The following is a 22,632-nucleotide window of genomic DNA, read 5'->3' as shown; positions in this document are numbered from 1 at the left end:
TTCCACATGTTTCCTTTTTTCGGCATATTCGGCACCGATATGGCTGATATTGTTCCATATGTTCGAAAGAGGTGGCTGCATGTTACAATAATAAAATGCGACATCGAATCCTTATGTATTCGTGAGAAGACTTATCATATAGTGCAATTATAGGAATTGATTATATCACGACTCCGTGGAGACTAGTGGCTGCTCCCATACTGATCTTTAACTTAGTGGTGGCGATGAGCGATACGCAAAGTTCCGCAAAGATGTTGCTCTTCATAGAGATATTGAAGAGTTGGAAAGCAGGTGTATCATCATCAAAGCGCGGATTTCTAATTACATTGATTTCTTCGAAGAGAATATATGTATCATCTTAGACAATTATATGAGCCTTTACACTCTCCGCGAACACGTGTGCAAAATCTTTCACACACAGGTGGTGTAAATAGTTAGTCGAATACATGCTTATTGACGCTACTTTTCGTATCGCTTCAAAATTATATTTTGGATAATAGTATGGACGGAGTTTGTGCATTTCCCGAAAGACGTGGCGACTAAGATCAAAACAAAGCTGGAAAGAAGGAACAAGTCGCACGGAACAAAGGAGATTAGAATGCCGTGCCGTATCCTTCGTAAATTTATTCATTTAACAAATTAGCTCATTTTAAAACTACGATAATTATTAAATTAAGATCGTGTTAAGCGAAGTATGTTTTATAAAAAGAGATTAAGATTTAAATCAACAAGTTTTCATTTGCGCTTTCTTTTTTTTTTCTTTAATTTTTATTTGTACTTGGCTCAATTTGGCCTTCATTTAGTAATTTCCGTGGATTGATTTACGACGTTTCGTGAAGTTGACATCTTCGGAGAGAACCTAGATCAAGCATTTCGTCAAAAACTGCGAAAACCTCGAATAAGAGCGCGCGTCGTTCAATCTCATCCATGGAAAAGTCCTTCATTTCCTCTCTCATGTTTTTCCCACAATCCAGGTCGGCGGAGCAAATATACACGCTCAGTCGAGTCAATTTACCGTATGATATTGGATTAATGCGTAAATCGGTTGGCCATCGTCGCCTCTCTGTGAATGTTTCTGCCACGAAGCATCAGGCCTTGGCAGGGAGATTTGTGCACGTTCTCGGTCGGCTCGTCATCGGCAGCTCGCACTTGCAACAGGAACATACGTCGGCTCTTGGACGATAGGTTCAAATACGAACCGTGAAGTAGCAGATAAGAAAAAACAATAATATCTCCTCTTTTGGCCGACACTGGTATGGCCTTCGACAAAGGGTATACCTCGGGGTCGACGTAATGATATTGCTGGCCTTTCTCGTCGACCAAGCCATGATCTGTCAACGGGCCGAGCTTGTGGCTACCTGGATACACCGCTAAACCGCCATTTTCCGGCGTGATGTCGTCCAAATTTAAGAACACTGCCAGCATTGTGTGCTTCTTGTGAGGAAAATAGTGATAATCCTGATGCATCAGGTAAGGTGCACCCTTCTTCGGCGGTTTTACATGCGCTTTCGTGTGATGTAGCAGGATGTCCGGTGTGTCCATGATATCTTCAAGGGCATCCAACAGATTCGGTTGGGTAATGGCACGGATGAAGACTGCGTTGTGCATTTGCAGATTGTGAATGGATTTCACCTGGGAAATAAAGATAATAGTAATGGAAATTGTGTACATCCGAAGACTATCTTTTGAAAGAGACTTGAGTGTGTTTGTTTCTTGCCCGGAGGACAACTAGGAATCTTTTTGTGAATCTCGGCTTTTTTCTTGGGAAATTTTACAGTACATTCTAATATATCTAATAAATATCAGATAATAAATAAAAAGTAGAAATATATAATGTAAGTGGTGCTTTTTTAAGAGTTTGATTTGATAAATTACTTCATCAGGAAGAAATTTTATTGTGAAAAGATCGGTTGCTTTTTTTCTCAAGTACCACTAGATAACGTTCCAAGAGCGTTATAGTAAACGACGTAGAGATAAATCAATCGAAATATTTCTAAAGATATATGCGATATCCTTAAGGATACGCTCGAAGAGTTAAACATCTCAAAATCTAAAAGTTCTTCAAGCTCGACTGTAAACGTCACTTTCCAATCATTAAATTATTGTCTGATCATATAAATTATTAGTTAATGCCTATTCTTTTTAGCTGCACTGCTGAACAATAAGCTGAGACAACGTGTGTGTGTTTTCTCATTTCAATTTATTGCACCAGTGATGCAGCAATGCAGTTAAAAAGAACGGATCAACACGTATATATATGCTTTTGATTCACGAGTAATTTTCACTTACAGAGTAATCGATATATCCAGCTGCTTTTTTCATGTCCTCCCCGGCCCAAGCGGATTCCAAACCCGCTAGATTTTCGCGGTGCTTCCTCTCGAACAATTCATCGTAAGCGTCCGATATCTCGTTTACTTCCATTAAGGAATATACGTTTGTCAATTTAATATAACCATTCTCTTTCCAGAATTGCTTCTGCTCCGATGTTAAGAATTTCAAGGCAGCCATGTCCAACAAAGTTCGAAGACTTTCCTCGCCGTTATACGAGATTTAGTATAATATCTTCCTTTTTTTAATATCTTCGCGTGTTGAAATATGTTGTTGCACTCCTCTCTCCAGACAGCATTCTTTCCCTATGGTGGGGTTATCTGCATATAATGATATCGTAATACGCAATACGCTTATCGTATTTGTTTGAATGAGTTTTTTCCAAAACTCGCATGTATTTAAAGGAAATTATATAAAATTATTTGCGTACTCGCGAGTACTTTATATAACTTTATACGTATAGTGTGTAATAATTAATTACGACTCAGTATATAAGAATAATTATAATCATGTATTCAAATATTTATTGCAATTTTACATAATTCCATTCCTATATAAATTAGCATTAATTTTCACTTAAATTTTACTTCAATTCTACTTAAATTTCATAGTGAATATATGTTATCAATAAAATATTCTATTGTTATGTAATTTTGTATTGCAATACTGACTATATAAGCCGATACACGCAATAGTCGGTATAAGACTTATCACAAATGTTATGTACAAAGATGTAAATTGGGTCAGCTATTTTAGATTGTAAGTGGAAATTTCTGTCACATGACCTTATAGTGATCAGATCGTGTTTGTCATCTCGACACGTCATTGCATGATAATAATAAGTTCACTATTAAATATGCCAATATCTAATACTGTCTGTTATCCCTGATTGAAATGAATTTATTGATCCTGCTAATATCCTAAAGTAGAAAAATGATCTGCCCTTGTTCTGCACAACAAGATATTATTTTAGCTATAATTGTAGTAAAAAACTTGCGTGCATGGTCATAGATGATATTTAAATCCCTTTATGATTTGCTTCGACTGATACCATCGATATGAGGATGGAGAACTACTGCGCTGAATATATTGCACATTGTCCTCATCATTGTCTTTCGTTGTATGAATCTTGTATGAGTCATGATACACTTTGACAAGAGTCCTGCAGGTACACTGTATATCCACTTGGTTGTTCTGGCACAGTCTAATATTGAAAGTTATGGTTTGCGTAGGTAGTGCATATTGTGACTTAGGTACAAAAAAATCCGAAACTGGATTACTGTCTCTTTTTTTCAGCATAATGAAGGTATTCGTTATACTTAAAGGTATATTCATAGCTTCTTGGAACTCGTCACACTCCAGCATAGATCTGCAAATGAAATTTAACAGATAAACTTTTACGTGTTCTACAATATTTAGTTTAAGTGCTCTCATCTACTTATTAACCTCATGAGTTTTACGAGCGGTTTTCGCGAAGAATGTTGATATTCCTTATGCTGCTTGCTGTTGAGAACATATGACGGCAGCTCTATCTTAACGCACAATTTTGGCGATACCACTGTAGCACCAACTAATATAGCAATTTCTTTTACATCGCACCCCTCGAGAAAGAATTGTGAGAATAGATTGTCCGAGACGCTCTTTAACGTGTTTGTTAAAGTTTTAAAGGCTATTGTGTTTTTGTCGGTCGCCTTCACACTTGTTTGGAACTGAGCCAGTGCATCGTACGCGATCGGTATTTGCTGCTTCTGGTAAAGGATGTATTTCACAAGTTCAATTACCATTTTTGTGCACGACTCATCGGTCAACGGCTCGTCCAACAACACATTAATTTCCGTCTCAACTTTTTTGCTTTTGGAAAACATGTTTCTTCTTTCACCTCGGATGTAACCTAAAAGCATTTATTTTGAAACACTGGCCGCCGACAAAAATGGACGACTATCAACCATTGAGTTATAATATCACATACTGGAAGGAGCACTGGCGCGACGGGGACCGTAAGTAGACTTGTGAGACAAAGGCCGTGGCTAAGTGGTATTTTACTTTCTGTCTTACTAACATGACTATGAGACGGACACAGCAGAGAATACTATTCTTATAGTTTTTGCCCGTAGAACGCACTCTCATCCGGCAGAAAATTCATTCCAGTTTGCTCAATGTTAGTCCCCGGCCGACAAATTAAAAAGGTGTCCATTATGTCGATTGACGATTTGTTGATCCGACTCGGGGTCATTATTAAAAATCCACCAATTAGAACGCAGTACGATGATTGGGACAGCGAATCGAAAACGCCACATAATACCACTAGCGCCGAATGTTGGTTGCCATGTCTGGTTAGTTACCAAGTTCGCTTTGTTTATCTTCACCGTATGAATTTTTAAGTTTCTCGCGAAGAAGTTACAAGACAAAATATTATGGAGCTGAAGACCAAGCAAATGGAAAAGGTACTGGAGTCTCTACAACAGCAGGTAATCAAACTTGCTCTTTTGGACAATTTTGATAAGTATAACATTCTTGTCAAAGTAGACTTAAAACAGTAATAAAAGTACAAGAGTCACATATACAAAATATAATAAAAAGTAAGGTTCATTAATACAATAATTAGTAAATAAGTGCAAGGTGATTATTTTTATTTCAGATAAATGGATTACAGCTATCATTAACTAATGTTTCTACTAATCCATCAGAGATTTTAGTTGCAAAATCAATGCTCTCTGGTCAACTGCAATCTTTAACTCGGAGATTCAAGAATTTGATAAGTGATAATAATACAAGTGAATATGAAGAAACCAATGTAAATTTCGCTGATACAACCACAAAACATACTTATTTATTGAGGGACATTGAAGATTTTGTATGTAGCAAGAAAGTCGCAGTATTATATTTGTACGTGATATTTTATTCACTCTCAATTTCTTTCCTCTTTCTAGATCAAACAAATTGATGATTACAAACTTGACGAACATAGTACCGATTACATGGCAGAATCATTGTTTGGCAAAATTGCATTAGCTCTGAGAGCTCTCGAAGATTTAGAATGCTTGCCATTAAAGCAAAGACTCCAGGATTGTTTGGATTATGTTAAAGAAATGAGCATAGCGAATCAAATAGAAGACTTTCAAAATATAAAAGTGACATTTGAAATAGAATTGAATTCTTAAGCCTTATTTTTCAATTTCAAAGCTTTATTTTTCTAAATATCTTTTTTTTCATAGGAACTTGGTACTTCAATATTAGAAATACTTGATCTACTGCAAAAGTACAGAAAAAGTTTAGCGTCTACCGTTCTGTCGGAAAAACTAACTCTATACACTACTCAATTGTGCACATCATTTGGTATGCTGATACAACTGGCTGAAGAGCAGCATTATTTAAATGCTCCAATTTATGTAAGAGATCATATATTTAATTAAAATTATTAGTTAAAAGCCTCAATAAGAACCAAAGTAATTTGCGCAAGAGAACAAAAATTTCAATTTCCAGTTATGAGACAAGATGAGTTTAAACTTGTTTTTGAACTGGTCGTGGTGTTTAGTGTTTTTAAATTTCCGAAAATATTACCGCTGAGAAAGAAATCAGTTTTCTTTCCGAGGGTTTATCTGAAAAAAAAAACCTATCAGTTTGGGGAAAATATTATTTTTGCCCATAGAATATGCAGACATATCAGATTTCTCTGTCTACAATTTTTAGGACATTTTATTTCTTACTGTATGTACTTTTTAACCATTTTTTAAATTTTTTACTTATGTCTCTCAAAGATATTATATTAGTAATGCTTAATCGAATGGTTTTAAATAAACGCGATATTTTGAACGACCAGTTATTATTCTTCACAAATATAGCTTGAAAGAAAGAGAAAGAAGAGAAAAAATAATATTCCTAATGACTGAATGATAATAAGTTTTTCCCGAGTTTATTCGAGCAATCGGTACACTAGTCATGCTTTGTAATTGAAATTTCGATCCTTTATGTAGATTATTTTTTGTGTTGGCTCTTATTGGCTTTTAATTAATTTCGATTATATATCTGAGAGGTTACCGCTATAATTTCTCCTGGTCATATATTTAAAAAATAATTTTCCAATTTATATACTATATTTACAATGCACAAATATGTGTAGGCTTGCAAGAAATATATTTGTAGAAGAATATGTATTTGTTGCGAAATGATCATAGAGCTGCTCGGTGGTTCGAATCCATCTGCGGAAGAGGAAGCTCTCGAAAGAGAGAATCACTTCGTTTACAGGTGAGAATACAAACGATGTCTCTCATGTCTTCCGTCCACTGACGCTACGGTGCATTTTGTAGAATGGATTTAGTGTTAGATGTTATATCAGAGATACCAAGAAAAACGCATCAGCAGCAACTGTCCGAATGCGCGGAACTGTGGCTGAGACTAGAAGACGTCTTCTCTCACGCCATGGCAGTTACTCAAGTGTGCCAGCCGTATAATTTCAAAGCCATAACTGGATCATGCCAGTCCATAGTGCAGGAATACGATAAGCTAAAACAGCAATTGCAATCAGAGGTTCCGGATACGGCATTGAATACGTTATTTATGCATACCTTAACCGATGCACTCTATCGTTTGGAACGGAAAGTCAATATAGCGATGTTAACCCTCGTAATGGAGGTCTTCAGCAATCCTTACACCGTGTTGAGGAAATTTGTTATGACGTGCGGGAGTTCGTTGAGCGCAAAAGAAAGATCTAAGAACGATCTGAACAATCTCACAGAAGATTTCGATCAACTCTTTGATCAGACCGTACAAATCGGAATGTTCGCTATCGCCTGTTGCAAAGACACGAGTCGTTAGTCATTTTTATTTATAAAATAAGAAAGTTCTCTTTTCAAAACGAAATATCGAGCGTTGTTGTTTCAGGTAACAATAAGATCCGCAACTGTCTCGCAGGATTCGAATCCTTAGAGACTGAGTTAATATCCGCCATCACTTCCTTCTACTTGCATCCTGACAACAAAGAGATGCGTTCTAGTGTCAAGCTGTTGACCGCGCAGTGGCAGCTAGAAATGAACAAGTTTCAGAACGTCGTAAATCTCATTATAAACTCAGCTGCTTTCTGCCAGGTAGATATAATGAAAAAGTCGAGAATCACTTGAGCAAAAGTTCTTGAGCGTGTCCTTCATTCATCAGGTGGTTTTGGACAGTCTTCAAGAACATGTAAAGACAATGTCAGATTGTCTGGATAATAGACAACCAGTGACTCGGCTGCAGGTGCAAGCTGTTGTTCAGCGGGCCTCGGCCCTGTCCAGCCAAATGACTGCGGTCGTGAATGATATCGGTATAGAAAATATCGATCGTCAGACGATAATGATGACGAGAGAATTGAAAGCAGGTATAAATACCTCATTTACACCAATCACTTGATGCCAACTTTCTATCGCATTGATGATGTACGTAAATAACGTTATGCATTAAAACATCTATACCAATTTAATGCACCATCATTGACACCGAGAAATAAAGATAAAGAGTTCAATATAAAATTGGTATTAAACCACTGACGTGAATAAGCTACACTTTCTATGAAATTAGTTTAATTTCGACGATATACGTAAACGATGGCGATCAAGTTGGTATGATTTAATTTATACTACTATTGAATCGATACGATATATCTTTTGGAGGCAATTGGTTAAATGATGGATGTAAATAACAAGGCCGTATGATTGTTTGTATTTGACCTTTCTTCATTTCGTTTAAAAGCCATATTCGAAGCCAATGCGGCTGCCAAAACTCTTCTGGTGGAGAATGCGACGGAGCCGCAACAGTTACGCGTGATAAAACGCTGTGAATTAATTTTGAAAGTCGTTCAAAGATTGCAGCCCGCGCTATCCGCGATTATGAATAACACCATGCACGAGAAATCCGGAAGGAGCCAAGGAAATTCCAGCCATGGCATGACAAGTATAATAAAGTCTGCCTATGTTTATTGTGCAGCAAATACGTCATTAAAGCAAAAAATTCGCATGTTGCAGCAAGTATCTTCAACACCGGTAACACCAATTTTCCATGTACGATTTACGGTTTGCCACGTGACGAGAGCAGTTTAACTTACATCAGGACACCCTACACAGGTTTGTAAGAACTTGGCAATATTTTGCTAGTCTTCTAATGGCCGCGTTCAGAAAAACAAGCAGCTAAGTAAGAGCTTTATGCTGTGCTGTTAGCAGCTTTGCAACTGTTGTAAGATTTTCTGCTGAACGACATCAGTGGTTTTCCAACATGTTTACTAAGTGCGCGGTCGCCATTTTTTCCAGCATACTTTTAAACTGGACTGCATAATAAATGATCAGATATTATATATTTCGGATTGGTTAACGAATCCAAACGTTAATTTTGCTCTGTTTCGCTAAATTTTTTCTTTTTTTTCGCTTTATTTCTTTCACTATTATTTTTCGAAGGTACTGCTTTAGCACAATGTTACATGTACAACTTGGCACAATTAAACAAATTGCAAAAATCGAAAAGCGGAGGCCGGCGAAGAAAAACCCGTTTTTTTTATCGCGCATTTTTTGTATCACAAGGTGAAAAGTCGTTAAATTTAATTTGTGTTTCAGTAAAAACGTATAAACCGCCGTTGTCCATTCAACCGGCCAACAGTACCGTACAGAAGCCGTCGGATTTGTCGTGTTTAATACCTTACATAAAAAGCGGCCGCGCACTACGCAGCGAGCACACCATCATGTACAATACACCGCGTAAAATGAAGAACGAGGCGGAATCAATTGTTCGAAGCGAGATGTCTTTCAGGAATCCGTCTAACGTCAGACAACATCTCTTCGGTAGGGATAGCTTTGCAGTTCACAGCGCTAACATCGATGTCACTGAAGAGAGCATGGATTTAACCGGTAAAATTCACGAAGAAGTCCGTTTAACTTTGAAACTGCGGCCACATCGGTGTGATGTGTTTCAGCTGCCTTGGAGAAGATTAGCATGTTATCTACATCGGCGAATGCAACGTTCTCGTCTTGTCAATCCTCACAAGATGTATCTCCTGGTACCACGAAGAAAGGATCAGTTTCCAACACGGTAGAAAATTTGCGCGGAAATGTGAGATCAGAAGCGGACAATTGTTTAAACAAGTCCTCAGTGACCGAAAAGTCGGGCGAACGGGCTATATCGGGTGGCGGCGATGTATCCTTAATCACGGAAACCTGTAAAAGGCTCAATAGCGTTCAACTTTCCAATAGCAAGATTCAAAACTCAACATCGAAGTAGTATAAGGTGTAACGATGGTGTAGGAAGGGATTGTATTTTTACACGAAATCCTCTTGTCAGTGGATTACTTTCTAGTTATAAAAGTATACGAAATATATATTTTAAGATGATAGTTACATTAATATATATATTGATGAACATACACGAACAATAATGCCGATTACATATATAGATTCATAATTATTCAGTTTAATAAAATTTGAATGTTTAATCACAGGGATTGAAACTGCTGTCAAGAATATCGTTTTCATACTAATATTTTTCGGCATTATACAATAATCGGAGAAAATCATGAAAAATAGCTCCTATGAGATTATTTGTTAAATAATCAAAGAAAAACAATTTGTGCCGGTATTATTATAAAATTGTTAAACGTCTATTGTTGGTATCATATCGAAATTTTGCACAATACTGATATAAGATATGATGATAGTGTTTTGCGCAAAGCGGCCGCACGTGTAAACTTACACCGCGTTTCTAGTTGAGAGATGGTCCTATCATCACAACCATAGAGATATAAGAATAGAGGGAACAAGCCTTTAAGTGGAAGTCATAGAGGCAAAGAGAGAGATGGATGCCGAGTGTCCTATCTGTCTCTTTCTAGTCATGCGCTGGGATTGGCTGCCGCGCCAATCGATAACGACGATATAGCTATACATTTTTCTCCATCCAATTCAAAGAAACTGTCATTGCTAAAATGATCACTGCAAATATATGCTGTTTTCACTTTAAAATACAAAGGTAGTTGAAGTATATTCAACCATTTACGCCTTATATCTACATCCTTCGGTAGCCTACAACATTTACATATTTTTTTAAATGAAGGAAAAAATAATATATAATTATTTGAGGTTACGTATTTGTACTTTCTTACGAGTGAAAACTGCGGTTACATCCAGGATAAGACTCCGCCTTGCATTTCAAACAATGCCTCATTTTTAAACGAATCGCGTCCAATTATTATTTTATTAACGTTCGAATGTTTAACGAATTTTAATTCTACACACATGTGCACGCATATTTATAAAACGAAATTTTAGTCTGCTTTCTCCCCTTCTGACGTCGCGTGGTCGCCTTGGTGGCTCATTGTAACAACCAATCACAGCGCTCGACTAGAAAGAGACAGATAGGACACTCGGCATCCATCTCTCTCTTGACCTCTATCACTTCCACTTACAGGTAGCATATATCCCTTGTTCCTTCTATTCTTATATCTCTATGGTCACAACGGTTGAACGGATCAAATTCTACGTAGGTTCAATCGATTTAGCAAGGTCCTAATATTCCGTTTTTCGGTAAGTACTAAAGGTTTATTAGCTATCGCGTGAACTTCCGCGAGCGTTGTCGCGCCCTGTGGACAAAAACCATAAAGCCCGTATCGTAGATTACGGATTGGGAATTGAGATTGAATTGAAATTTGACCAATCAGGGTAGAATTCACTAAATTTCACTAAACTTGAGTTTAGTTAACTTCACATCGATTGGCTAAATTCAATTCAATCTCCAATCCGTGGTCTGATGTGTAGTCCAATCAATAGGTATGCAGAGATGACAAAATTCCAACCCGAAAACAAAAAATAGGATTGTATAGAAAAAAAAATTCTAAAAAACATTTCTATTTCATGAAACTCGAATCCAATTGGCGAAATTGGCGAAAAAAATTCGCAAAGTTTGAAAAAACGGTTTTCCGAAGATAAAAAAAACTATAACTCCGATCAAAAAAAGTAAATGACATAGTTGTAGATAATAAAAAGACCTTTCAATTAATTATTTGTAAGTCTCGATCGAGATGTAAATTATCGAGATATATCGAAAAAACCGTCGAAAATAGCATTGTTTTGTTTTCGTTATATCTTTTTTAATTTTATATATATCCACTCGATACTTGATGGAAATATAGTTCGTAGCAAGTAGAATAAGTACAAATTTCGAATTTTGAAAAATCTTTAGTTTCCGAGATATTTTGATTTTGCGAAAAAAAGGCGTTCTCGAAAATTGGCCACTCTTGCTCTAGGGCTGATCGTAGAGTGACGATCTTGGGCTTATTTTTTTCTCAAAGACTTGTACTTTTATGCTATTTTACGTTTATAATGATTTTTTAATTTTTTAATACTAAAAAATGACTGAAAATTTTGTTTTTTTTTTCGGTCACGTTTTTTGCTATATTTTTTTCAATTTTTATTTTATTGAATTGGCTCTAGCCCAAATCGATTGCTGGCAATTTTCAACGAATTAAAAAAAAAAAAGTTGATCTACGATCATTTGGAGCCGAGATAGTTTTTTTTTTTCTTTAAATTCCTCTATCCACAGTTTTCATCCTGCGGTATTGGCCTTGTAGGAGATTACTTTAAAATAATTATATTTTAAGAAAAAAAATAATTTTTTTCATTTTATTAATGATTAGCATTAATAATCAAGTGCGAAAGTTGAGCGCACGAGCAGGGCGCGCGCCTACTGCTGCGGACGAAGGAGTGGGGGTAGCCGAGCTCAGCCGTCCCGATAAACCGAATTCTCTCGTTCGATATCGCTCGCGCTCGAAAAATTTTTCATATCTTTACTCCTATTTGACGTACAAAAATCCTTTTGTACTTTTTTTGGGGTAGCTGAACGAGAGAAACATGAAAATGATAGTTTCAAACTCTTCATAAGCCAAATAGTCATAATAGTAATGTTATTTTCATAAATATTTTTATTTTTTATATGTTTTTCGGTTTATTAATATATATTTACAAAAAAAAATAAAATTATCGTCAATGATTGTTTTCGTATCTTGGTAAATAATTATGTACAGGTCATGAATAAATGAATGAAGTGTATAAAGGTAAGTTTTAATATCATTTAATACATATAATTTATTACAAAAATTCTAAAATGAGACTTATTTATGTTTGTTACGTTTGTATTTTGAAATAAGAAATTCGGTTATTCACTTTAGTATTATAATATTTTTGAAAGTGGGGGTTTTTACACCATATAAGCGTTGTAAACCTCTCGAGGATTTTTTGAGAAGTAACTGTACAGCTCTTTTATGGGATGGGAAGAACGAAGAACGTTTTAACCCTTTGCGCTCGAGAGGTGCCTCTCAGGCACCACTCGGATCGAGGCGGCAAATTGAGCGATAACGGTGTTTATTTAGATTTGGCCTAACGAATATTGCTTCACGAGTCTATTCCTAGCTCTCATGAAATAAGCGGGAGCAGCTAAACTCCTCTCGAGTTCGCTCGAGCGAAAAAGGCCTCGAGCGCAAAGGGTTAATATATATCTTACGTAGTAAAAGTGTCGCAATATCACAATTATGCTGCTCTGTTACAATATATAATATTGTTACCAAATCGTTGCTGAAGAACAATAACTTGTTACTTCTCACCCCTGTAAGTACAATACGCGATATTATTGCATTGTAGATGCGCACACATGTTTAGAAATTGAATAATCGTATGACATACGATAAACAAGTCATAACAGATTATCCGGCCAGGTCGGGTAGGATCGCGCAAGGTGTCGACTTTATCAATAAGCCTGTCTCTGTCTCTGAAACATGTTACACTTTTTACTGTTAGAGTGAAAAAAACGTACAACTTATCGTTGAAAGAAAACGAAGCAAGTTCCAGTGCAACTGTAGTTCAGGAACAAAAAACGCATCCGAAATGATCTCTTTACAGCGAGAATCCGACGACGGTTAACTGCGTTATTTGCGTGCCGACCGTCAGATGGCGCTCGTATCCCGTTCCGCGGGCGGCTCTGGATTGACCCGTGTCGCGGCATAGCGGTCGTTCCGCCGTCGGTGTGTATAATCGTCGGAGTCGATCAGTAACAGCTGACCCGTTGGTCGGTACGTTGTCGTGTTGCTTACTCGTAGAAGCGAGCTGCTCTCGGAGCCCGCGTCCGAGGGTAGAGTTTGTAAACGAGTTCGGACTGCGCGCACTAGCGTGTGTTGGTGCGTGCGTGTACCTGCGTACATACGTACGTGTGTGTGCGTCCCGGAAGAAACGGAGACGAGTGGTATGCCGATCACAGTCCGTCCGTCCACCGCGAGCCGCTCTGCGTGACGAGGAGACGACGAATGTTCACGTGCGCACGTCACGACTGGCATGTCGTGCGAGGTGAGCGATCTCATTCGCCTTTCGCAAAAAGCTCGGTACCCTCGGTCCACGTGCGTATCGGTCGCGCGTTCCTGCCGCGCTACTTGATGAAGGGAGAAAACAGAAGCGAACGCCACGCTTAGCGGTCGTTCTCGTTGGTCTGCTCCCGCGGTAGCGTCGGAACGTGGCGGAACGTAATTTTCGGCGATGCCGAAAGCAGACGAGAGCTAAAGCGAGCGAGCGAGAAAGAGAGAGAAAGACGCCGCGATATATATAAACATGTACTAGATAAGAGTGTATATATGCGCGTATACACACGAGCGCAACGAGCCATACGAAAGAGACACAGGAAGGGAAACGAGAGGGGAAACGGAGCGAGTGAAGTGGAAGCAGAACGACACGCAGGGACGCCGAGACTCGCCCGAGACTCGTGGCCGAGAACGCACGTGGGCAGCGTGGGCGCGACCGAAGACAATTTCTCTCTCTATGTATGGATGTACACACACATATATATATATATATATATCTTTCTCTCTGCTGAAACGGTACACAACACTGGCCCGTATATACACGTGTGTACTTTCGCACAAGTACCAAGCGGCGATCGATTGCGCGCGCTGCATCGGCGGCGACCCGTCGTCATCGGGAACCGAGGAAGGAGCAATGTCCCCGCAACCTTACAAGCGCGATCTTAAGCGCGCTGCGACGCGCCGTCCTGTTGTGTCGCCGCAACCTCTTTCGTGAGTCGCGTCGAAAGTCCCCCCCTCTCTCGTTCGCACAGGGTTCGTGGCACACGAACGAACGCAAACGCCCGCCATCGGGTGGTACGCGTTTGCGTGAAGCGCGCTTCTACCCTCTGGTCGCTTCGGGCGCGTGACGTAATCCATTCAAGCGCTTACTACGCAATACACAAGACACGGTCGTGTCTGCCTCTCCGCCCGTCCCGCTCGCTCCGGCGTATTCTCTCTCGCTCGCGCTTCGTCGCGCCCGCTCAATGCCTGCGACCTCTTTCGCTCCCCACCAACCCCTTCATCGTCGCCGCGTCGCGGCGCGCCCTCCTTCTCTGTTTTGATCGTTCGCCGCCGGCGCGTAGGGTGCTCTCCTCCTCGCGAAAGAGAGCGATCGGAACGATCGACGGAAAAAGCGCGACACTGCCGTGACTCTCGATTTACGTAGGACGACGACAACGGCGCGGAGTCCTCGTTGTGTGTGATCGCCGAAATTCTGGCTTTTTCTCCCCTCCATCCCCCTCTCTCCCGTTCGACGCGCGGCCCGAGTTCGATTCGGAGTTTCGCCGTGTGTAACCGACGTACCGAGCTCTAGCGTGTCGCGTAAAGTGTGGATAGATTCCTACACCCACGTACGCCGCGCTGAATCGAAGCCCGCAAGGTTGGTACTCTCTCCGACTTACGGTCGCGTTCGGACGCTGCGAAGGACTTCATTTACCTGCGACTTCCATCCGGGGAATTTATGCACTCGTCATTATGTAACGTGAGAATCACGCTCAATGCCAAGGCGAACGGTGGCTCGAATACGGCGGCGAGGATAAGAAGTGTCCCCGAATGTGTGTTCCGCCCTCTCCTGCGTTCTTCTTCTTTCTCCTTGTCGCTCCAGCGTGCTCTTTTTCTCTCTTCGTTTCGGACCCTCACAAAGACGACGGTGTAGGAGTGCGCGTCCGGCGAGATCAATCGACCGAAGGTGTGCGACGCAGTAGTTTGTGTACGTCGCGAGCGTCGCGCCGCGGCTCAGTCGCCCTTAAGTGCGGAACGCGTGTGAAGAGCGAGAGTGCGTCGTTCGTTGTTTACGTTCGCGCGGCCACCATTTCGGCCCGATCGCAGCCTTCGATCAGTGCGTCATAAATAGCGATCTCGCTCTCCGCCGGACGCGTCGCGTAATTGGGAAAGTAGGCGACGATGATCGGTAATCGATGGCCGGACGAGTGCGTTATATCTTATCGAGCTCGATCGAAGGTGAGAGAGCCGTTTCGGGCGTGCGACTTGAAATCGCCGGCCTCGAGTGTTATTGCGCAGCGTCGCCTGCGGTTCTTCAGCGCGACGGGAATTCTTTCCGCGGAATCTTTCCACCTTCGAGACAGACGCGAGCTGATTCCGCCGCGCTTTGATCGGTTCGCGACTGCCGATGTAAGGTGTAATTCAGCGCAGCTGAATCGTAAATAACGATCCGGATTAATGACGTACTGGTTCGCGCTTTTGCAAAAATCGAGCGGCGTAAGCGGGTTACGTCGTCCCGCGCGGCGGGATCAATCGGCCCGGGGAAGGCACGGTGGGTGATATTTTTGCATATCGCGTAAGATCGCCGTGCCTCTACCCCCATCCCGCGTTCCGCATCCGTGCGATGCAAGTCTTGCTCTCTGTATGCCTACTGGCGAAACGACGCACGTCCGAAAGCTTATCTTTTCTACTAAAGCGAAAGCTACGCGCGAACGTACATTCGCGAGATAACGATGAAATAAGTAATATGGACAAATCGGATCAAACCTGAAACTCGCGTACGTACGCGAGAGATAAGTTTTTATTCGCGATATGAGTCGCACATTTGACGCGAAATCCGCGCTGGAAACGTTCGTCCTTGTAATCTCTCTCTCGTGGTCGTCGCGAATGCCAATCCGCATGTCTCTCTCGCGTTTTTCCATCCATCTGTTTTAATAATCAGCACGCGCGATGCTGCATAATGACCGTGAAATAAATGAGAAGTTGTAATCGGCTCTCGATGTGTACTTTTGCATATTTTACGCTATACGCGAACTCGCGCGCAGTTCCTCGAAACAATCGATCGTTTGTAGTGCCATGAGGAGATCAAAGAGCGAGGAGTCGCTTAGCATAATCGCTAATATATATCCCGGCTATCATTTGGCAAGTGTCATAATTGCATTTAAACGTGTCTCGATCAGCCTGCTCGGAAAAGCAGGCAAGATTTCCCACCCTCTCTGCAGTGTTTGCGACGTTGCCCTATTTTCAGCTTATCGAGCAGCCATAAATAATTTATGTCCTTCGCTTCGCAAAATGTGACGCAACGTGCGAATACAATCCCGCGGCATTACGAATTTCGGCCGGGAGACTGTGTACCAAATATGCGATACGCGGCGTATATCGATAGCGCAAACTTACGCAATACTCGACGTAACCAACGACTCGCCGTAATTAAGAAATGATAATTAAATTAAGTCTCGTGTAAAGAATATCCCAACATAGGAACACCTAAATATCTCGGGAGCCTAAATTTGAGGATCTTAAGAACGCTTAAAAAAGATGACCACCAAAAAATTTCCTTTCCACGATATTCCTCCTTCGAAACCATTCAAATATGTATTCTAAACGCATTTCTCGTTGAAAACAAAGGAGATATTTAGGTGATCTCCTTATGCTGAGACCCTGTGTACTCATCACGTCGGGCATGATGATAGGTGTGGAACAGATCAAAAGTCTCCATAACCATCATCTCCGAAGCAGCAGATACACACAACAAGCTAGATCACAACAGAAATTGAATTTCCCGTCTGACCGTTTGTTCGAAATGACATCATCTCGATTCGACAGAACGAATCTGTCGGAAACTTCAACGGTAGAACGAAGCGCGATGCACATCCCGGCTACACATGGCCGATAATATTTTTCCGGGATACATTCAGCATAACACGTCGAAATATCGCACGTTCAACGTGCCCGCGGAATAAATGTACGTTAATTACATATCGTGTAACGCGCTGAAATCGATCGCGTTAAATGCGTGGCCAAGCTTATTAACGAAATTCGAAGCTAATCTACTGCGCGCGTTTGCCGCGCCAGAGGTGCGGCCTGAATACACGAGACTTTGAAGCATTGATATTATCGAACTCGGACAATGCCGTCGGCTACAATGTTAACGCGACCGTTAATAGCGCGCTCTCGCGAATTGCGCCTGCGCTTGCTCGCGTTCTCTCGCACTGCCGGCTCCCACCGGCTTTTACACCTGTCCGTTTATGTATAAATAATGGACAAAAGGCCCGTATATTCTTTTTCATCTTTTTCTTTTGTATTCGGCTGTATGGCCGTTAAAATGGTGATAAGGCTTAATTACGAGTCGCCGTCGAGCACCGTGCGACAGCTCTTCGATGCATCGTGCCTTATCTCCGTCATAAAAAATGCACGGTTCGCTTCCGATATGGTCGTAACTCAGATGGATGTGTCCCAAAGTACCGTTAAAGGCTTTTCGAACGCGCGTTTCCCCTAAAGATCGTTTCCGAGTGTCATTAGGACATTGCCGATAACGTTCTCCGCTGCTTCCTGATGTCGTATCCATCCATAAAGATACCGTGCTCTTTTCTCAGCGCAATTATATTATCGTGGGAGGAAAAAAAACCTGTTTTTACATAAGAATAGTACAAACGACTCGCGTTACGCTGAATATTCATAGTCCGGGAAAGAAATATCTCCGAGGAAAATAAATGCGAAATGCTCGGAGCGTGTTAAGCGCGCATTACGAAATCTTACTCGTCTTCCCGGAGCTTTTCTTCCGCGGCTAAAGAAGCGTCACGTTTGTTTTAGCCGTTGTGCGATTTATCCTTCTCTCTCGCGCGCGCTCTTTCCCCCGCAGCTCCGAGCAAACACAATCAGGCAGAAGGAATCACGTGAAATGAACAGTCGTGTTTCTCTCGAACCGAAGAGCACGTACATTACACGCCGAGCGAGAAGCAACGATGTAACATGGCGTGTGCAATACGGTTCGAGAAACAACAGTCTGCAATCACACTCGACTTCGTTGGCGAGAAGAAATATCGGGTCCGCGCGATACGCGAAATACTTGATATCGTTCAAAGGTTAGCATTTCCATTCCCGCCGCCCTTCCTGTCCGCCTACCCCGTCTTCCGCCGTTTACGCGCTCTCTCCTCGCCGGGCTCCTCGTCGTAAGTGCACAAAAAGACGAGCGGAGGAGGCGAAGGTTGGCGAAGCGACCGGCTGCCGACGTCGCTTGGCCCAGAGAGTGGTAGCCACAGCGACGACCGTCGCACTAAAAACACGGAAATATTTTTACGGAGACGACGGCGTCGGAACTTTTGTTCCTCCTATGCTTCTCTCTCTCTCTCTCTCCCTTTCTCGCGCTGGCTCACTCGCCCACCAGCCTGCTGCCCTGCCCTTTCGCCGGCTTCTCCCACCTCGCGCTTTCGACCCTCGCGCCGTGCCCCCACCTTCGCCCTCTTCCTTCTCCCGCCGCTGGAAGCACCCCACCACCCGGGCGTTCTCGCTCTCCCTCATTCCGTCATATCTCGCGTGCGAGCAGTAGACATGAATCGGCGGACGCTCGAGCGTGTTTTCGTGCGAGTACGCGACTCCAGCGCGCCTCGTATCTGCGATCTACGAGAGAGCCTTTTCTGCTCGTAAGGTTAGAGAAGCGTCGCACCGCGCGCGCGATCGTTGGCGCCGCGCGTCTTACGTTGTAACGCGACGGCCGCTCGTCAGGCAGCGGTTGCTTCCCGACGAACGCCGCTCCGTTCGACGGTGTGTTTTATTTGTGTACGTGCGTGTATGTAGTGACGATCTTCCCAGAGGCGTCAGTCGCGCCACGTCGTGTCAATTCACAACAACGTCGCCGAGCTCTCTCTCCTTCCTTTCCCCTCGTTAGGGACGCTAGCGGCTTCGTTCGCACTCGTTGACACACAGTCGTTGACGTACGCGCGAAACCGAGCGACCCACGTGCCGTACGGCCCTGAGGAGATAATCGCCCCTGTGTTTTCGCGATTTACGGGAGGACCGCGTGCCTACGATAGAGAGACCGGCGGGGAGATACCGCGGAGCCTGGGCTGCTGTCCTCTTCGGTCTCGGCTCTGCGGGAAGACGAAGTGAGCAGAGAAAGGTAGGCACATCGGTGGTTTCTCTTCATCCTCGTCCGGTGCGTCACACCGGCCGTCGCGGCCTCTCCTCTACCTTGACCGCACGATTTTCTCGCGATATCGCGGAGATTCAAAGCGTCGTTCGGTTTACGATCGCCGCTGCCCGATTTCAGATCGCTCCTTTGTTTACCATACATAGACTACATCGTGAAACGCGCTACCCGGTGTCCCTGTGCTCCCCTCCTCCCCGGTAGGGACGCAGCACGATCGTACGAAGCTGCAAGTTTTGCGCGTGATGCGTACGTGGAGAGTTCCTTCTGCCGCGGTACCTCGTGGAAAAATCACATGTGATGTAAACACAGGTCATAACTTTCGCTCTAGTCTGATTTATCGGCTTACTTTCGCCTCATAGTCGCGATCGTAGATACGTGTACAGGATGTTTGATTTCTATCGCGTCGACGATAGTTGATAGATCACCCGGAGCAACTCGCTCGAGCCGGTCGTTTGGTGAAAATTTAACTTATACTAAATATCATGTTCTCCCCCCTTCCCTCCTCTCTCTCTCTCTCTATTACTTTAATGATCTGTCAGATTGGTTGAACAAAATGCATGTCTTGTCGCGTATGCGGTAGATAGCGGAATGCGAAGTCAAGGGATAATTTGTCCGTTCGTCGGTATAACATATGTGGTTTAGTCTACGTGAGATAAGTCCGGTTAAACATCACGTACGGACTACACGAAGATACGGCTTAGACGGTACATAGAAATGACGCGCGGGGAGCTGTACATGGGAGATCTACCGCGTAGATCTAATTATATAGCTCACAATGTACGGCTCCCGGCGCAAATGAAGAAACTCCGCTTTACGCCCAGCCAACGCTAACTCGAAGCGACGCCTGTGGAGGCATGCGTCTCAATCGTTTGCTTACGTAGCGAATCCGAGCCACACGTTGGGCTGTCCACTCGAGAATTTTAGTATCGAGGCTCGCTGTCGGTAGAAAACGTCCGGAACTTTGTCCTTCTCCGATTTCGATGGGCTCGCGTTTTAGCATAGCTCGAAATAAGAGACACGTAACTACAAGTGTGTCCGTGCGGCAAAACGTTAACGAATTGAGATGGACCCCCTGAAATTAACTCGATAATTTATAGGCGTTTCACGCTCTCGCGCGGTGCCCGCTTACGAGAAATTCGTGAATTTACATTTGAAATTCGGAACTCGCTCTAAGTAGGTTGTTTATTGCTACTTTTAAAAACGAGGGAGAGAGAGGGGACTTTATTGAGAACTTTATTCTTGACATCGACGATACGATTCCTATCAGATATCGAAGTTATAAAAGACGGGATAATGTATTTCGCTGTGTGAATGTTGAACTCGTGTACGTTTAAATTTGCGATCAAATTTCAGAGATCAAAACTTCGGCGAGGGATTTTGGATTGAATTAAAAGAGCAAAAAGAATTTATTCGAAAGATTCAAATGCGTAATCACGAAGAGCTACGAGACCTCTCCTCGAAATATCTCGTTTTATTTCACGATATTCGGTCAGAATTAAGTGGATTGGGCGGTCTTCCGCTTTAAAGCTGCAAATAACGCAACACGAACGCAAAAGAACACCCCTCTCTTATTCCGAACTACACCGTAAACATATCTGTGACGCGATACAACCGACGACGAGAGGGGAACAGAGTACGGAACAATTTCTCAACCGGACGTAATTCGAGGTGAAACTCGAAAATCCTTCTCCCGCGGGGAGTTAACTGCAATTATGCGTTCTACCGCGGGGACCTCCGCAATCGAAAGCGCGCCCTCCCGGGGAGAAAATTCCGCGAGCGTGGAAAACGTCCGTTTACATATTCTGCGCGAACGCGAATCATTTATTATTCTCCGCCGTGATACGCGAGACTTTTTCTCTGCATTGTGCATAAATCAATCTGTAGATTTTTAGTTAGTGTAGGTGTTGAACGATTCGCATATTTTATTTCGCTGTTGCTCTTAATGCGGACGAGTGACTAATGATTTCTCGCATATTAGCATACCGAAATATGAATTGCGAGTTTGCTATTTAATTGGATAATTTATCTCGCATTTTGCAATATTAGTCTACATATTTTACTGTAATATGCGTACATTAGTATTAATGTCACGATAACTCGAGTTTATCGTATTTTTCGTTTCATACCGTCGACGCTCCAGCCGATACACGCCTTTAAAACGGCTATTTTTATAAGAATATTGGAATGGACAGTTATTCTTCTCCTTTGTTTTGTTTGTGTGATTCGGGACACACAATTACCACGGTCGAACAAATAACGCGAACGTATAAATAACGGTTCGAGCTGCGGGGGATATCATTTTTACGGATGTAAAACGGATGACGATGTTAAGATATTCCCAACCAAATGACACTTCTCCCCGTTTGCTAATTTTAACGCGGACGTTGCTCTCTTTCGCTAATATTAACGCGACGGATCGATAGGAAGAGTTCTAATTAAGTCCACGGTGGGACTTATCATCCTAACTTTCGCGTCGTTTTCGTATATTAACATCGGCGATTATTCAAACGAGGGAACAACGTTGAAACTCGCCAACTTGGGGGAGACGGCAAACAATATTTTCACGGTGTCTCTTGCGAACAACGGAGATTGGACGACGACGACGGTGATGATGATGATGATGGTTCTCTTGTTTTTCCGCGTTGTATATTTACGCTTATGGCACGCGCGCGTATCGGGGCGAGAAATATCTCACGGGAGATCCATTGAAAAGTTTCCTCTCTTTTTTTCTTTTCCGACAGTGTTATACGACAGTCTGAGAATAAAATACGCCGCGTTCCGAAAATCGTCACCGTAAACTCCGCCGGTTCCGTTATGAATGAGGCCACGTGACGCACGAAATTCGTCGTCAGTGGTGGTGTCTTTAACGCCGTTCCATTAATAGAATCTTCTCGAAATTGAGCCTACGAGAAATGCCTTTCGCCGTGCGACCGCGGCGGAACGTATTATCCCTAACGGCGCTTTGTATTCAAATATGCGCGCATCTCGAACACGAGCATCGAGGATGCTCATGTAGCGCGCGTTCGGAGTAGCGCGTCTCGTCGCAGAGAGCAAGGCTTCGATTAATATTTTATTGGACACGTATATAACCCCCCCCCCCCCC

General features: G+C 42.5%; 4 protein-coding genes across 6 annotated transcripts in view; 2 read left to right on the top strand and 2 right to left on the bottom strand.

Annotated features, from left to right (window-relative positions):
* Positions 1 to 609: 609 nt before the first annotated feature.
* Positions 610 to 2,601, bottom strand: LOC106746344 (probable alpha-ketoglutarate-dependent hypophosphite dioxygenase). Its single transcript, XM_014622878.1, has 2 exons — positions 2,290 to 2,601; positions 610 to 1,632 (listed from the first exon to the last, which is right to left on the bottom strand). Exons 1-2 carry the CDS (start codon positions 2,506 to 2,508, stop codon positions 1,030 to 1,032), a joined length of 822 nt encoding a protein of 273 aa, XP_014478364.1. The 5' UTR covers positions 2,509 to 2,601; the 3' UTR covers positions 610 to 1,029.
* LOC106746345 (MAD2L1-binding protein) lies at positions 2,553 to 4,612 on the bottom strand. 3 transcript variants are annotated; one of them, XM_014622880.1, is made up of 3 exons: positions 3,775 to 4,288; positions 3,326 to 3,697; positions 2,553 to 2,633 (listed from the first exon to the last, which is right to left on the bottom strand). In XM_014622880.1, the coding sequence occupies exons 1-2, from the start codon at positions 4,227 to 4,229 to the stop codon at positions 3,334 to 3,336; spliced, it is 819 nt and encodes a 272-aa protein (XP_014478366.1). In that variant the 5' UTR covers positions 4,230 to 4,288; the 3' UTR covers positions 2,553 to 2,633; positions 3,326 to 3,333. The 3 variants fall into 3 exon arrangements, with proteins under 3 accessions (XP_014478366.1, XP_014478367.1, XP_014478365.1); XM_014622881.1 differs by lacking the exon at positions 2,553 to 2,633 and adding an exon at positions 4,298 to 4,612 and having other exon boundaries at positions 2,830 to 3,697; positions 3,775 to 4,219; XM_014622879.1 differs by lacking the exon at positions 2,553 to 2,633 and having other exon boundaries at positions 2,830 to 3,697.
* A 130-nt stretch (positions 4,613 to 4,742) lies between these two features.
* Positions 4,743 to 9,683, top strand: LOC106746342. Its single transcript, XM_014622875.1, has 12 exons — positions 4,743 to 4,796; positions 4,967 to 5,182; positions 5,259 to 5,459; positions 5,544 to 5,717; positions 6,449 to 6,573; positions 6,636 to 7,138; positions 7,210 to 7,412; positions 7,480 to 7,681; positions 8,053 to 8,253; positions 8,325 to 8,423; positions 8,907 to 9,197; positions 9,263 to 9,683. The coding sequence occupies exons 1-12, from the start codon at positions 4,743 to 4,745 to the stop codon at positions 9,565 to 9,567; spliced, it is 2,574 nt and encodes an 857-aa protein (XP_014478361.1). The 3' UTR covers positions 9,568 to 9,683.
* A 2,775-nt stretch (positions 9,684 to 12,458) lies between these two features.
* Positions 12,459 to 22,632, top strand: part of LOC106746238 (insulin receptor-like) — a 63,181-nt gene continuing 53,007 nt past the window's right edge. The window contains exons 1-2 of the mRNA XM_014622590.1: positions 12,459 to 15,619; positions 19,178 to 19,499. The gene's annotated coding sequence lies outside the window, so the exon portion shown is untranslated. The remainder of the gene's footprint in view (positions 15,620 to 19,177; positions 19,500 to 22,632) is intronic.

Source organism: Dinoponera quadriceps, unplaced genomic scaffold, assembly GCF_001313825.1.
Source record: "Dinoponera quadriceps isolate SergipeBrazil2010 unplaced genomic scaffold, ASM131382v1 scaffold566, whole genome shotgun sequence".
In the NCBI taxonomy this organism is placed as follows: Eukaryota; Metazoa; Arthropoda; class Insecta; order Hymenoptera; family Formicidae; genus Dinoponera; species Dinoponera quadriceps.
The sequence above is the reverse complement of the archived record's forward strand: the minus strand, read 5'-3'. Positions and strand labels throughout refer to the sequence as shown.